The sequence below is a fragment of the Sus scrofa genome, chromosome 13 (genome assembly GCF_054392235.1).
Source record: "Sus scrofa isolate SSC_HxYL_T2T_F1_AM1 chromosome 13, Sscrofa_HxYL_maternal_Yorkshire_Landrace_v2.0, whole genome shotgun sequence".
In the NCBI taxonomy this organism is placed as follows: Eukaryota; Metazoa; Chordata; class Mammalia; order Artiodactyla; family Suidae; genus Sus; species Sus scrofa.
Genome location: NC_139395.1, coordinates 222,484,545 through 222,499,736, shown reverse-complemented (window position 1 = coordinate 222,499,736; position 15,192 = coordinate 222,484,545). Strand labels below are relative to the sequence as shown.

General features: G+C 61.3%; 1 protein-coding gene across 1 annotated transcript; it reads left to right on the top strand.

Annotated features, from left to right (window-relative positions):
- The first annotated feature begins 838 nt into the window (after positions 1 to 838).
- Positions 839 to 14,567, top strand: DNMT3L (DNA methyltransferase 3 like). The gene is given in 13 exon segments (XM_013990210.3): positions 839 to 1,050; positions 1,506 to 1,595; positions 1,862 to 1,906; positions 2,570 to 2,649; positions 2,724 to 2,836; positions 3,625 to 3,796; positions 5,456 to 5,543; positions 6,712 to 6,800; positions 8,821 to 8,896; positions 9,329 to 9,468; positions 12,589 to 12,674; positions 14,364 to 14,499; positions 14,501 to 14,567. Coding segments are annotated over 13 exon segments (1,248 nt in total). The 5' UTR covers positions 839 to 941; the 3' UTR covers positions 14,525 to 14,567.
- Positions 14,568 to 15,192: the final 625 nt, after the last annotated feature.

The window sequence follows — 15,192 nt, the reverse complement described above, 5'->3', positions numbered from 1 at the left end:
CAGCACGGATACATTATTCACGAAGCTAAGAAGCCACAGGTTAGAGATGCCCTTGGAGTTTCCCTTAATGTCCTTTTGCTGTCCTGTTCAGTCCTCGTGTCCTCTTCGGCGCCTCTGGCCTGTGACAGTGTTTTGACTTTTTCTGCTTTTGAGGAGTTTGACAGTCTTGAAGCGTCCTGGCAGGTGTTCCGCAGGCCGTCCCTCCCCTGGGATTTTCTGGTGCTTTTCTCCTGGGTGGAGGCGGGGCTCGTGGGTGGGGAGGGGACCACAGAAGCCACCGGGTCCTCATCTCATCCAGGAGAGTGCGGTGAAGTCCACCTGGGCTCTCTCGCTGCTGCTCCCGTGTGGGACAGGCTTCTCCCTGGATTACCCGGCGGGGCGGCGGGGGGCGCTCACGCTGGCTTTTACGGGGGAGTCTGGAGGCCCCGGCCACACCCAAGCCCAAGGGAGGGAGTTATGTCGTGTCCCGCTCAACCCCGCCCCCGCCCATCTCACCCTCACTCCCCTTTTCTCAGCCTGACCCCACCCTCTAGGTCCCAGGGCCCCACTGAACTCCCTCCCGCTTCCCTCCTGCCCCCTACCCCCAGCCCAGAGCCCGGCGCCCTAAGCCCCGCCCCCTGGACCCCACCCCCGCCCTCAGAGCCCCACAAATGAGCCCTCCTCACCCCGCCCCCAAGCCCTCTCCACAGCTCAGATCCCCTGCCCCCCCCAGGAGTCTCCTCCCCTCCCCCTCCCTGCCTCTCCAGGACCCCACCCACAGGAGCACCCCTACATAAGCCCCCACCCTTCCACAAAACACCTCTCTAGGCACTGAGGCTCTCCCGCCCCGCCCTCGCCCTTGCCCCGCCCCGCCCCGCACCTCACGTGAGAGGACCCTGGGCCCCCCTCCCAGCCAGCCACCTGGTTTTCTGCTGGTTTCTGGAAGGCCCTTCTCTGGTTCCATGGCCCTCTCCTCCCCAGAGACCCTGACCCTGGAAACCCTGGAGGGCTCGGACCCTGACCCAGCGCCGAGGCCAGATGTGGAGCGGTGGTCCTGGCCCTGCGAAATTTGTGAGACCCTTTCGGCCCCTTGCCTTCGAGGGGGGAGACCACGGGCTGGGGTGGGGGGGACCCTGGGAGGCAGGAACATGGGGGTGGCTGAGGGGCTCACAGTGCAGGTGGACACAGGAGGAGGCAGGGGCCACGGTGGACCTCGGGCCGTGTGAGGGCCCCCTGCCCTCCTGTTCATGGGGACAACCAGCCCCTGACCCACCCTGTGGCAAGGGCCCAGCTTGGGGGGACCCCCCGAGCCCCCTCAAGGTTGGCCCTCACCACCCGCCTTCCTGCCCCTGCACCCTGGGTCAGGAGGGGTGGGTGTCACCAGGGGAGGGGGACAGGCTGAGCTGGGAGGTCTGCTCGGCCCTGTGCTGGGGGTCAGGGGCTCAAGGCAGAGGCTGCTGGGCCACTTTCGCCCTCTCTCGGCGTGTGCTGCCTCCTGATTGGGTGTCCCCATGGCTGCTGCCCAGTCCTGGACCCGGAGGCAGAGCACAGCATGGACATCATCCTGGTGGGATCCAGCGAGCTGCCATCCCCACGGCCAGCCAGGCCCCGCAGAGGTGAGGACAGGACCCACCACTCGCCATGCTGACCCCAGGCCCAGGCAGCATCTAGGGGTCCCGCTGCGGGAACAGCCACACATCGCTCAGGGGCTGCAGGGCTTGGAGGTTTAACGAGTCCCTGGAAAAGGCAGGGCGGGGGAGAGGCTAGTGGCTGGTGGTCCTCTGGCTCCTGTGACTGCAGAAGGTCAGCTTGTGAGGCTCACCTCTTGACCTGTTAAAATTAGGAGACAAGTGGAGGAAGAGGCTGCTTCTTTTCTTTCCAGATCTTATTGCACATGAAGTCAAGGTTAACCAGCGAGACATTGAAGGTGAGCATGGCACACCTGTCAAGGTCAAGGGATGGGATGTCAGCCAGCCTGGGAAAGGTTGGCGGACTCACTCAGTCGTCTATCCCTGGAACAGGGCAGTGGACCCCACAGGTGCCCCGCTCGTAGCCCCTTCACCTGCCCCAAGGGTCCTGACACTTGTTTTAAGTGCACACGTCAGAGTCCTTTAGTATAGGCATGGGTTTGCACAACCACCGTTGTGGTCTAATTTTAGGGCATTTTCATCCCCCCAAGAAGAAACTGGTAGCCATCAACCGTCACTCCCTGTTCCGCAGCCTTTGGCCTCGCCCGTTACAACCCTAGGCATTGACAAATCTACTTTTTTTCACAAACAGCGTTTACCTATTCTGGATACCTTGTATTTTCGTATGAATTTTTAGGATCAGTCTATCAATTTCTGCAAAAATAAAAGGTTAGCTAGGATTTTGAGAAGGATCTGGAGACCGACGTGGGGAGGCTTCGCCGCCTTGCACGGCACGGTCTCCATGAACACGGGATGCTCGCCCATCTGCGTGCTCTTGAATTTCTTTCAACAATGGCTTGCGGCTTTCAGTGTAGGAATCTTGCACGTCTTGTGTTAAACGGGTTTCCGAGCTCTGTCTGATGGTGTCACGACACACCGTGTGCTATGGGTTTTCCCCCCAGACCTGTGCATCTGCTGCGGAAGTTTCCAGGTGCACACTCGGCACCCTCTGTTTGAGGGAGGGATGTGCGCTCCGTGCAAGGTAAGCGGGGGCAGGCGAGGGTGGCCTTGCGGAGGCCTCAGAGCAAGGAGGCAGCCTGGCTTTGCCTCATCAAGGACAAGTTCCTGGAGTGCCTCTTCCTGTACGACGACGACGGGTACCAGTCCTACTGCTCCATCTGCTGCGCTGGAGAGACGCTGCTCATCTGTGAAAACCCCGACTGCACCCGGTGAGAGGAGGGGGCCCCGAGGCCAGGGCAGCCGGGGCGAGGGATGAAGGACCCCTGGCCGTGAGCCTGGGGAACTCCCATCCCGCTCTGCTCCACATCCCGGGGTGCGGCGGGATTCCCCCCAACAAAGGATGACTTTCTCCAGTGCTTTCAATTTCCATGTCAACTGTTTCCTATAGTGTAGAGCCTTGACCTGGGGTCAGGGAGAGTGTCCAAAGCTTGGTGCTAGTGATTTTTTCTTTCTGTTTTTGTCGCTGGGCCATAGCTGCTCCCTCGATTATTAAGTAGGGCAGTGAGAGGAGCCCAGCTGGCTGCTGGTTTCCTGCCGCCCCCCAGCCTGAGCTCTGTCTGTGGGCCCCTCCCTTCCATCCTCCTGGGCCACCCTTGTCCTGACAGCTCCCCACCCCAGAACTCTCCCCGCCAGCGGGGGCTCCTGAACTTGGCTTGCTGGGAGGTCCTTCCTGGCTCGGCAGGCTCAGTTTGGAGGAGGAAGATAGTTGGCTTCAGGGAGCCTGTGAGACCTGTCATTGGCCCCCCTCCGCCCGCACCCCCGCTGCCTCCTGCAGAAGGCTGGGTTCCTGTCCCTCAGGTCCTCAAGAGAGACTGGCCCCGCGTCCTGGGCCGCAGCCCCACCTCCCCACCGTGCCAGCTTTGTCTGCCAGCTTTGTCTGCAGCCCGAGTGTCGGGAGCAGGGAGCGGCCTGTCCCCTGCCTGCCGAAGTGCAGGGATTTCACCTGGTGGCTGAGCCCAGGTCATTTCTGTCGCTGTGGTTTTCTCTTTGACTCTAGATGCTACTGTTTCGAGTGTGTCGACACCCTGGTCAGCCCCGGGACCTCGGGGAGAGTTCACACCATGAGTAACTGGGTCTGCTTCCTGTGCCTGCCCTTCCCCCGCAGCGGGCTGCTGCAGAGGAGGAGGAAGTGGCGGGCTGGGCTGAAGGCTTTCTACGACCGGGAGGCGGTGAGGGGCGCCGGGGCTGCGGACAGAACTGATGTGCTTGGTTTGCCCTGGTGACTGGGCGCAAAATGCCCAGCCGCTCTGCGCACTTAGTCAAGTCAAAGGCTTTTAAACACGGCCCTTTTCTCACCCTCTTCTTTGATGGCAGCTGCCACCAGCTGGTCTGTCTCCTGAACATTGCTGGGGCCTGGCAGCTAGGCTTCTGCCTGGGAAGGAGGCCTGGGTGGGAGGCGGGCGAGGGGCTCAGCCAGGGCGGGCCCAGAGGCCATCCAGCGGATGGAGGCCAGGAGCCAGGAGCCGGGCAGGAGCTCATCTCAGGGTGTCGAGCTGTGTGTCCCCCACAAAGAAACAGCCCAGGCCTGGTCACGGCTACCTGGGCTCCTCACTGATTGTAAAGACAGGCTCTTTGCAGACGTGACGTAGTTGAGGATCTCAGCTGAGGGAGGTCGTGCTTTTGTGCAGGGCGGTGGCTGAGGAGGAGGAGGGGGAGGCCTGGGGGACTCAGAGGCGGAGGGAGGGTGGCCACGCCGTAGGGAGGGATGGGTGCCGCTCTGGGGCAGCCTGCGGCCCACGCCGGCCAGGGGTTCTTTTCCCTGTGGTTTGTGGCCAGGCCTGTCTGGAGAGTCCCCCATGGCATTGCTGGACCCACCATGGGGGCATCCGGTGGACACCCCGCCCAGCACGCCCTGACACTGGATGGGAACAGGGCACCTGCCCTTCTTGGAGGCTCTTTCACTTGTGGCAGAAACTGTCCATCTCGGTGCAGAAAGGACCCTGGGCCACAAATGGCAGCGGGAGCGGGCGGGGGGGTGAGTTTCATGTCCAAGGGAGGAGTTGATTCTCAGGGCTGCTGTGAATGCCGGCCCAGGGCGGGGTGCAGGCTAGAGAATGCGGGGAGTCAGGACACACGTCCCCAAGGGTCCATCAGGGCTGTGCCTGCGCTGGATCTGCCCTGCGCTCCTCATCTCCCGGTGCCTGCGGGCAGCCCAGCACCCCCTGCCCTTCCTCCTGCAGTCCTTGCCTGTGCTGGGCTCCAGCCATCTGCTCCGACTCCAGGCAGCCCCCCTGCTCAAGCTTGGTCTCCCATCTGCAGCTTAATGCTGTGCTCGCTGGAGGCCAGGCACCCTCTCAGTGAACCTCCTGGGGGGCACGGGCTCTGGGGGTGCCCGTTTCACACATGGACCCACAAGATGTCTGCTGGCTCGTGCCCCACGGGGGAGGGCCGCGTTACCCAGGCCTTGCCGGCACCTCCGTTGCACCCAGGGGCCAGCAGCTGGCCTGGGTGGGGTCCTCTGCCGGTCGCCTTCAGAGCCCACACAGGGAACAGGGAGGGCTCAGGTGAGTCCCAGGCCTCAGAAACACAGGGAAGGGCTTCCTCTCAGGATAGAATTAGCTTCTGTCCCATCAGGGAAAGCCCCGGCACTGCCAGTCCTGTGCTGGAGATGCCTGGGTGGGGGCAGGGAGGAGGCCCCCAGCCTGGGGGTGGGGGGGCGGTCTTCTGGAGGCCTGGGGGCAGCAGTCAGGGCAGGGCCGCCCCCAGGGCACGGGTGTCTCCCTTCACGGGGAAATGCCTCTGCTGGCCCAGAAGGAACTCTCCTTGTCTCTCATGGGTGCTGTGACCCGGCAGTCATCAGAACACCGTTTTTCGAAAAATCCAAATAGGAGAGTCCCCTTGAGATGTACAAAACTGTGCCTGTGTGGAAGAGAGAGCCCGTCCGCGTGCTGTCCCTTTTTGGGGATATCAAGAAAGGTGAGTCCAGTGACATCCAAGTACCCGCACTGGAAGATGGGGCTGCCTGGAGCGAGACCCACAGGGGACCTGGTGTATGCGTGTTCGTGTGTGTGTGTGTGTGTGTGTGCGCGCGCGCGTGCGCACGTGTGCTAGCGTGGAAGGCAAAGGGGGGCTGGGGGCTGACCCCTGTGAAATGAGGGTCATTTTCCGGAGGTGGGGGACTTGGGGGGTTCAGGAGTACCCAGGGCTCATTCCTACAGCCTTGTAAATAAAGTGACAGAATGAGGGCCCTGGGGCCCAGGTTCTCTGCCAAGGGCAGCCGGAGGCCACCACACCTCTGACGCCTCCCTCCGCTCACCTGACCACCTTGCGGCAGCCCCCTTCCCAGGGCTGCCAGCTCCCTCCCCAGTCACCCAGCTGGCCCAGGCTGGTCCCGTGCTGCATTCCAGCCTTGCCTGGGAGTCCGAGCCCTGACAACCCCTCCACCCCCACTGGTGCCTTGGGAAATCCTTTGGATTCCTCTGGGCCCCGCAGGCATCAGAAGAATCCATGGAAAATACTGCTCGGTCTATGTCCCAGGGGCGGGGAGGATGCACCCGGCTCGCGCTGTGCAAGTACCCTGGGTAGTGCGGTCAGGGACCTCCGTCACACCCGAGTTGTGGACCCGGCCCGAGACGCACCATCGGAAGCAGCTTGGCCCTGAAGGCACCCAGGGGTCATGGCCCACGGCCGCCCAGCCTTCCGGGCGCTACCCAGCCATCATCCTTTGTTCAGTGTAGGAGGTCCTTTCTGGGCTGGGCTTCCACCCCTGCCGCCAGCCGTGTCACAGCCTGGCCGAGCGATATCCGTGTGGGCTGCCACCCCCCCGGGGTTTCCTAACCTAGAAAGTGACACTGCAGCCAGGGAGGCCTGGCCTGGCCACGCACCGCTGACTTTCTGAAGTCACCCCTCGGAGAGTTTGGTTGCGTAATAAGTGATAACGCAGCCGATGTCGTCAGTCTTGGTTCCCTGTCACGTCCCTGGAAAGACGAAGGGTGAGTGCGCCGCCACGCGCTAGGGGAGCTCTGTCCCCACACACACAGGGGTCGAAAGACAGGCGTGTTTTCTGATCAAGCGCTGGTCCTTTGGGCCTGCGTGGGGTCACGGCCAGCGGCAGCCCTCCTGGGTCCTCTTTGCTCCCCAGCAGAGCTGATGAGTTTGGGCTTCTTGGAAAACGGTTCTGAGGCGGGAACGCGGAGGCACTTGGACGATGTCACCAACGTGGTGAGAAGGGAGGTGAGTGCCGCTGGTGCCTGCGGGCGGCGAGGCGAAAGCGGGCTGGACGGGTCCTCCAGGGGCGCTGCTGGGACCTGGGGAGGGGCGGGGCAGCCCCCAGCAGGGCCGACGTGGGGGGGGGCGGTCAGGCAGGAGTCGACCCGCAGTGGGAGAGAGGAGAGGGGCAACTGCACGGCCCCCAACTGCCCGGGAGGGCGCTCAGCCCCCTGCCCCCCTAAACAAAGCGCCGAGGGTTTGAAGACATCCTCCGAGTGCTCGGGCTCCTCGAAGCCCACTCCTTCCTGCCGTCCTGGACGGCGGCCTTGGAGGAAGGGCCTGAAAACGCCTCAGCAGCACCCAGCTCCGGCCCGGGCTGTCACTGCAGAAGGGAGAGGGCCGGGGCGCCTCCTCCTGTGGCCTTGGGACCGGAGGGCCCTGGTCCCTCGACCCCACACAGACACAGCCTCTCACCTGGACAGAGGGTCTAAGGGGCCAGAGCGGTGAGGAAAAAGCCAGCGTGGGGGGCCTGCTCTGCCCCTGGGACTGAGTCCGGGGTGGCACCCCCCCACCCCACCCCGAGCCTGAGAAGGCCCCTCCGTCACGCCCCCCGCAAAGCCCAGGACAGTGTCTTTGCGCCCTCTCCCCCCGCTCCCCCCGCTGTGCCCTTCAGACGCCCCACCGGGAGCATTTTGGGAGCTCACCCCAGGCCCAGCGGGGGCCTCCCTCGCAGGGAGGAGGTCGGTAGGGGATGGGATGGTGACACGAGGGCCCCCGAGCAGCAGAGATGGGACAGGCCCTGGCTCAGCCGACACCCCATTAATGAGCTTGCGTCCAGCGCCCTCAAGAGCCATGCTGACCACACTCTTTCCCGAGGGCCTGCGAAGCGGGCTTTCCTGCGGTGCTGCCCCTCCTAGAGATGCGGGCCACCTGCTCCCGCATCTGCGGGCCACCTGGCGGCGGTTCGGGGGGATTTCAGGGGCACCCCAGCGGGTTTCCTCCAGGACCCTGCTTCCTTCCCGGCGTTTCCTGGGATCGCCACCTGTCACCTGCATGTAGAGTGTGGGCACACCTTCACCTCCTCTGGTCCCCTTGGTGCCCCCCAACCCCCGTCCAAACACCCTGAGGGACCTGGCTCCCGTCAGCAGCTGAGATAGAGCACAATGGGCAGATGGCCCCAGGAGCACATCTGGGTTGGGGTCATAGGTCCCCGTGACGGGACGTGCTGGGGGCATGAGAGGCTGGGGACTGATGTGGGCTGCAGGCTTCTGGGAAGTGACTTGGGGAGGGTCCCGGGAGGCCAGGGCTGCCCTGGACGAGGTGCTTCACAAAGCCAGAGAGCTGGAGCTCCCACTGTGGCGCTGGGATGCAGGTTCCATCCCTGGCCCGGCACAGTTGGTCAAGGATCTGGCGTTGGTGCAGCTGCAGCTTAGGTGGCAACTGCAGCTTAGGTGGCAACTGCAGCTCAGATCTGATCCCTGGCCTGGGAACTCCATATGCTGGGGGGCAGCCATAAGCAAAGCCGGAGACCTCATGTTTGGGTCTCTGGGATTTTTTTTAAAAAGAACAACATAGACTAGTCTCTAAGCGGGTCCCTCATGTCACCTGGGCAGGGGGCGCCTGGGCCCTTGATGGACAAAGAGCATCCTTGTCTCAGCTCAGGGTTGTGGGCGACCAGGGTGGGGGGTGGGGGGTGGGGGGTGTTGCTCGCCCTCCCCAGGGGAGGCCGACAGGGGCTCCCTGAGTATTTTCCAGCAACAGAGTCCATGTGAACACTGGGGGCCCATGTCAACCTCTCGGGAGGGTCCCTAAGGGCCATGCTGGCACATAGGAGTCACCTTGGGTCCCCAGGACTCTGACAGGGGTGGCCTCCCCAAGATGGAGGAACTGGGCTCCCTGCACCCCTCAGCCACAGAGGTGGGTCTGACCAGTGGGTGCACCGCCCCCCTTGGAGGCCCCCGGGCTGAGGTCAGCCTGAGTCACAGGCGCCTGGGCCCCACGGGGACTGCTCTGCACCCCCGAGCCGCCCCGCCCTCTCGTGCAGGTGGAAGACTGGGGCCCCTTTGACCTGGTCTATGGCTCTACACCCCCGCTCGGCCGTGCCTTCGACCGCCCCCCAGGTAAGAAACCACGTCTGTTCCAACTCTGGGCCGCTTGTCCCCACCCCCGTGTGCCAGCCCCCCATCGGGGATGGCAGAGATGGGGATAAAAGCAGTCTCATTGGGGTGTCACAGACACACGTCCATTGTACTGAGTACCGCGTGCTGGCTTTGGAGTTCACACCCCTGGGAAGTCACGTCCCAAGCAGTGAGGGCGCCCCTCGCTGGGCCCCATGTCCCTGTGGCTGCTGGCCCAGCCCCTCCTGCACCTGCCTTGTCTCAGTACCTGGCCACTGGGCGAGGCTGGGTCTGCCCACCGCCCACAGGGAGCCTGGTGCCCTGGAGGCCGCCGGGGGCAGGACTGCCCTGGGGGCAGATGGCCTGGCCTGGCTGCCCCGCCTTCGCGTGCCACGTTCCTCAGGGCAGAGCCCAGACGTGCTGGACGCCCCCCAGGGTGGTACCTGTTCCAGTTCCACCGCATCCTGCAGTACGCGAGGCCCCGGCCGGGCAGCCAGCAGCCTTTCTTCTGGATGTTTGTGGACAATCTCGTGCTATCTGAGGACGACCGGGCTGTGGCCACTCGATTCCTGGAGGTGCGTGCGGGCCGGGCCCTCCCTGAGGGATGCCTGGACCCCCTGCGGTTGGGGGGCGCCCGACAGTGCCTTTGCACGGCTCTGGGGTCAGGATGGCGCCACGGCGGGTCACATCCTTTCTCCTCCCCTGGCCCCCCCCAGGTCATGCACACTCCCACGACTGTACACAGGTGCAGTCACACACGCGCACATGCGTCACACACAGGTGCACGCCCGCAGACACACACCCCTCCTGGGCCCCGACAGCTTTCCGTTCCTCTCCTCAGGCCTGAGTCCTGGCCATCAGAGCAGCCACTTTGGACCCACCGCCCAGCCCGTCCAGGGCTGACCCGGCCTGTGCCTCCCAGCTCGGCCCCACACAGGGCAGCCCCAGCCCAGGCCCGGGGGCCCCTTTTCTCGGGACGTCTCCCCACGTTCAAGTGTTTATAAACCGGTAGTGAACGTCTGGCCGCCCCTTCCCGTGGGCCCCTCCGCATCCTCAGGTCCTTAGTCACGGCCGGGTCGTCCTCACGAACGCACAGACCTGCCCAGGCCCCACCCCACAGCAGGCCTTTCACTGCTGCTGCCTTGGAGGTCCTTCCAGTGAAACGGTGCCTTCCTCTGGGTTCCCGTCGTGGCTCAGCAGGTTAGGAACCCAACCTAGTGTCCGCAAGGATGCGGGTTCCAGCCCCGGCCTCGCCCAGCGGGTTAAGGATCCAGGGTTGCCGCAAGCGGCAGGGTAGGTCACAGAGGGTGCTCAGCTCTGGCGTGGCTGCGGCTGTGGCGCAGCCGGGAACTTCCACGTGCTGCAGGTGTGTGACCACAAAAAGAAAAAAGAAAAGGAAAGAGAAAAAGTCCCTCTCCCACTCTTTTTTTCAATGTGTACGTTTCGCTTTGTGCGGTTTTACTTTGTAAAACAGATGCGTCTAACCTGTTCCCATTCATGGAGAGCGGGGTTGTTTCTAATCCTTCGCTCTTGCAAGCGGTGCCCCGAGGTTGGGGTGCGCGTGGCAGTGTCGTGGGATGGGTCCAGAAGGGAGATTGCGAAACCTGTGTGCCCTTCACCCATGCTTCCCTTGCCCGCCCACAGGGTGGCCCCAGCTCTCCGCTGTCCTGCCTCTGCCCAGACACCTTACTTCTTCCCTCCTTCGTGCTTGGAATGATCCATTTTGTATCTCAGTGATTTTGATGTGCGTATAAGAAACCTTTGCTCCCTGTGCAGAAAGTTAGCTCCTGCTGCTTCTTGGAAGACTTCGTGGATGCTGGTGGTTTTCAGTTGATCGAGTGAGACTCTCTAGGTATTTGAGCAGATTGTCTGCAGGTCCTGGTGGCTTTCTTTGTGATTTTGTGCCACGGACAGCTTTCTCTTGTCCCATCTGGAGTCACAGTGGCGATGGGACATGCCTGTCTTGTTCCTGACTTTCGCGGAAGTGTTTCTTGTGTTTTTCTAAGCTGATGCTGGCTTTGAGGTCAAGGTTGATAAAGTTCACTATGTTATGGAAATTTCCAGAAGTTTCCCCTTGATTTCTTTTTTCTTTTCTTTCTTTCTTTTTTTTTTTTTTTTGAGCAATTTTATCAAGAATAATTGTTGGATTCTGCCCAATGTTCTTTTTTATGTCTTTGGAGATAATGAAGTTTCTTCTTTAGCTCTGCTAATAAGACATAATAAATTAATAAGCTTTAATGATTTGTCTTTGCACTCCTGGAAAATACCTACTTAGTCATGGTGGGTACGTCTGTTTTACCAGTTGCCGAGTTCTGGAAAAGCATTTCACGTCGGGTCTTTGCGTAGAGAGGCAGGAGAGCGGCGGGTGCGAGAGGTTCTTTTGGGTTTAGTAGGATCTTCCTTGGGTTCGGCTGTCAGTGTCAAACCTGATTCATAAAAATATTTGAAAAGTTGACGGACTGGTGTGAAATTGTCTGGATGGGTTGTTGGTGCCGTTGTTTTCAAATGGGGGTAAGTTTTCTTCTGTGGAAACGCATCTGTTAAGATGTTCGATCTTTTCTGAGGTCAGTTTGGTAAGTTATGTTTTCCCAGAATAGAAGCCATTTAATTAAAGTGTGAAAATCATTTTCACCAAGTTGAGCAAAGTGGCCTCATGATTCCCTTGCTTTCTTCCGCGTCTCTGGTCATTTCTCCTTTTTAGGAAGCTGGGAAATTTTAAATTCTGACGCGTCCCACGTACAGCAGCCAGGACCAGGTTCTAAGAGGACCTCTTTATCGAAAAATCTGTGAATAAGTAATTGTGAGTCCAACCCCAAAGCACAGCCTCCAGCTCTGGGCACCAGCCACCAGCAAACGTGGTGGACAGCAGGACCCCTGGCCGGCTGCCCCATGTTTGGTAAATCAAAACTGGCCCCCAATCACACGCAGGCAGAACAGAGAGCTTGCCCTGTGCCTGCTCCTGCCTTGCTGCTGAGCCGCATCCCTGCTGCTGGCTGGGAACCGTGGAGACGTGCCCAGCACAGGGACCTCTCTGGTCGGTGCCCGATGGTGCATCCAGGTGTGCGCGCGCCTCCCGCCAGGGGTCTGGACACGGTCCCTGTAGGGCTCTCTGCCACCCCGCCCCTGCGTCCAGGGAGGTGGAGTCCAGGCTGCCTCGAGTGGGGTGTGGGGAACTGGGTGGCCTCTTGCCTCAGTTTCCTGTCCAGCCCTCCCTCCCATCCAGGCTCACCCTGCCCTCCACCCCCTGCCCTTGGGTCCTTTCTAGGGAGACTGCGGCCCAGGTCCAGGTGCTCCTGGCGGGCACCGGGAAGCACCAGCCCTTAATACTGCTCTCTGTCGGCAAACTCCTTATCTGCCTGAAAAGCATCTCTTGGCTCAAAGACCAAGGGCTTTTGTCCTCCCAGGAATCCGCCTCAGCTCTGGGGAGGGGCGGCTCCCTGGGCCCCGGCACCTGTGTGCATATGGAAGAGCCTCCAGTAAAAGCTTTAAAAAGATGTCTCAGCTTTTGCGCTGAGAAGGTAATTTGTAGGAAAAAGACCGGACGAGTAGGGCGTGTTGGCCGGGAGACTCTGGGAGCCCCAGAGCTGTGTTCTCTGTTCAGATGTGGCGCCCGCAGCAGCCGAGGCTCTGGGCTGCGCGGGGCAGAGAGCATGGTCCAGTCTCCCCAGTTCACGGCCGACGCTCCCGTCCTGCAGACCGACCCCGTGACCGTCCAGGACGCCCATGGCAGGACCGTCCGGAATGCCGTGCACGTGTGGAGCAACATCCCGGCCGTGCGGAGGTAGTTCCCGTGCCCTTGGGGTCCTGGGGTCCCCGGGAGCTCGGAGGGAGACCCACCGCATCGCCAGGGAAACCAGCCTAAGAGCGGGGGGTGTGCTGGACAGAGCCGTGCCCGGGGCAACCTCTGTGCCCGGTCGGGACCCGCAAATTCCAGACAAGCTCAAGGTCAGCAGCACCCCCTCCCACGTCGGGGACCTTCCCCCGATTCTTCTGAGGTTCTCAGAAACTCCTCGATACGCATGTGCTCCCATCCTGGTACCCCCTCCCCAGCCTCCAGAGCACCTGCCTGGGTGTGCCCCCCCAACCCCTCACACTCACCACCCCCCATCACTGGCTCACATGAGCCCACAACCTCACACTCGCCCCATGGTACACTTCAGGCCACATGGGCCTCTTTCAGCCCCTCAGGGGTGCGTGCCCAGCACACACAGGCCCTCACCTGCTGCGGGAACATTCTGGGGACTGCTCATTCTCATGAACATCCCTCGCCCAGGCCCCCGCACACCCACAGCCCTGGTCCCAGCACCCTTTCTGCTCCCAGGACACTTGTCCTCTCTCCTGTCTCTGCGCCCCCCACCCCCAGCCCTTGAGGAGCCAGCCTTCTCTTTCCTGAACCCCTCAAGGCTGACCTTGCCCTTGTATTGAACCGACATTGACTGCATCTGCCTGGACAGTGAGTCACGTGTCCTCCTCCTGACAGTTTCTGGAAACGTCCTTTCACCACCTCCCAGGGCCAGCATCCTCCGTTCACGCCATGGCTCCTGCTAGTCCCCCACCCGGGACTGTGGCGGGGAGGGGGGGCAGGCGGAGCAGGTGTCCAAACTGCTATCTTTTCAGAAGCCTTGAGAGTCACCCGTCCTCTCTGTGGAATCTCCCCCCACCCCCCTCCACGGCTTCTGGAGGGAGCAGTGGGCTGGGAGGTGGGCCCGGTGCTCCCCTTCAGGCTCAGGAGGGAGGAGGGAGGGGAGACCAAGCTCCCCAGAGGAAGGGACCACTTTGCTGAGATGATGGCAGTGCCTCTGGGCAGCTCCGGCCTCCCTTGGGCTGTGGAGGTGCCCGGAGAAGTGGGAAAGGGGCACATCGGGAGGCCCACTGCTCGTTTCGTGCACCTCAGTAGTGGCCTTCACCCCCAAAATAAAGCGAGAAATGTCCCCTGACTCCAGCGAGGTGCCAGGCGCCACGTCTGGCAGCCTTGAATCCCCAGGGCCGCCTCACGTGGCAGGTCGGGTCCCTGCTGAGTGTCCACAGGCTCAGGCAGCCGTGCTCACCTTGGGGGCAGTTGGATCCAGCAGGAGCCTCAGGCAGCACGCTCAACCAGCCTTGCCCACAAGTCCCGCCCTCCCTCCTCTGTGGGTTTGCTCTGTGTGGCCTCTGCACCCTGAGAGCAGGGCCACTGAGCTGGGCCAGTGGTCTGTCCGCGGGGTCTGTGCTCTGTGCCTGCCCGCACCCCTCCCCCTCGCCCCCCACGGACAGGCTCCTCCATCGTCCCTACTGCCCAGGATGTGCCTGTTATTCCACTACTGGGCAAAATCCCAGAAGATGCAGGGGGTCTTCTCAGGGTGTTTATCTCAGAGACTTGGGTAATCCAGGGAGACGGCACCTGCCAGCTCCCCACGTGCCCACCCTGGCACCGTCCCTGGACCCTCCGGGAGCTCTGGGGAGGGTACCAAGCCCCTTCTCTCCTCCACAGCAGACATTCGGCAGTGGTTTCCCAGGAGGAATTATCTTTGCTGGCTCAGGACAGGCAGCCCCCCGCCCAGAGCCCAGCTGCGCTTGTGAAGAACTGCTTTCTCCCCCTGAGAGAATATTTCAAGTATTTTTCAGCAGAACTCACTTCCTGTTTATAAATGAGTCATTATACTGTGAAAAAAGACGACTTTTCCTAGAACAACGACAACTTTCCTTGCATTGTCTTTTTTTTCCTTTTCCAATTATTCTTTTAGTCTCTTGTCTTGGGATTTCCGGTGGTCGCTCCAGACCTGTCATCCCTCTGGGTCTGGAGATGCAGGCCCCGCCCCCACCAGGACCTTTGAGGGGAGGGGCGAAGCCCCCAGGGTTCACGCGTGCCGTGCGGCTGGAAGCGTTACTGTACGTCTGTTGAGAAGTTAAAAATATATTTTTGCAATAGTTATGGGTCATCTTTGTGTTTTTGTGTATGAGCACAGCTCTTCCTCCGTAGGACATGGGAAGTGTGTGTGAGAAAGATGAGCAGGACACATCGTTAGAACTGCTCACTGCACCTGCTTCATTTCTACGCGACGATGCTGTCATGACTGTCATTTGCTTGGAGGGTTAAAACCTGTCACCCTGGAATTCCCATCGTGGCTCAGCAGTAACGAATCTGAGGAGTACCCATGAGGATGCGGGTTTGATCCCCGGCTTCGCTCAGTGGGTTAAGGATCTGGCGTTGCTCTGAGCTGTGGTGTTGGTCACAGATGCGGCTCAGATCCCAGGTTGCTGTGGCTGTGGTGCAGGCCGGCAGCTGCAGCTCTGATTCTACCCCTAGCCTGGGAACCTCC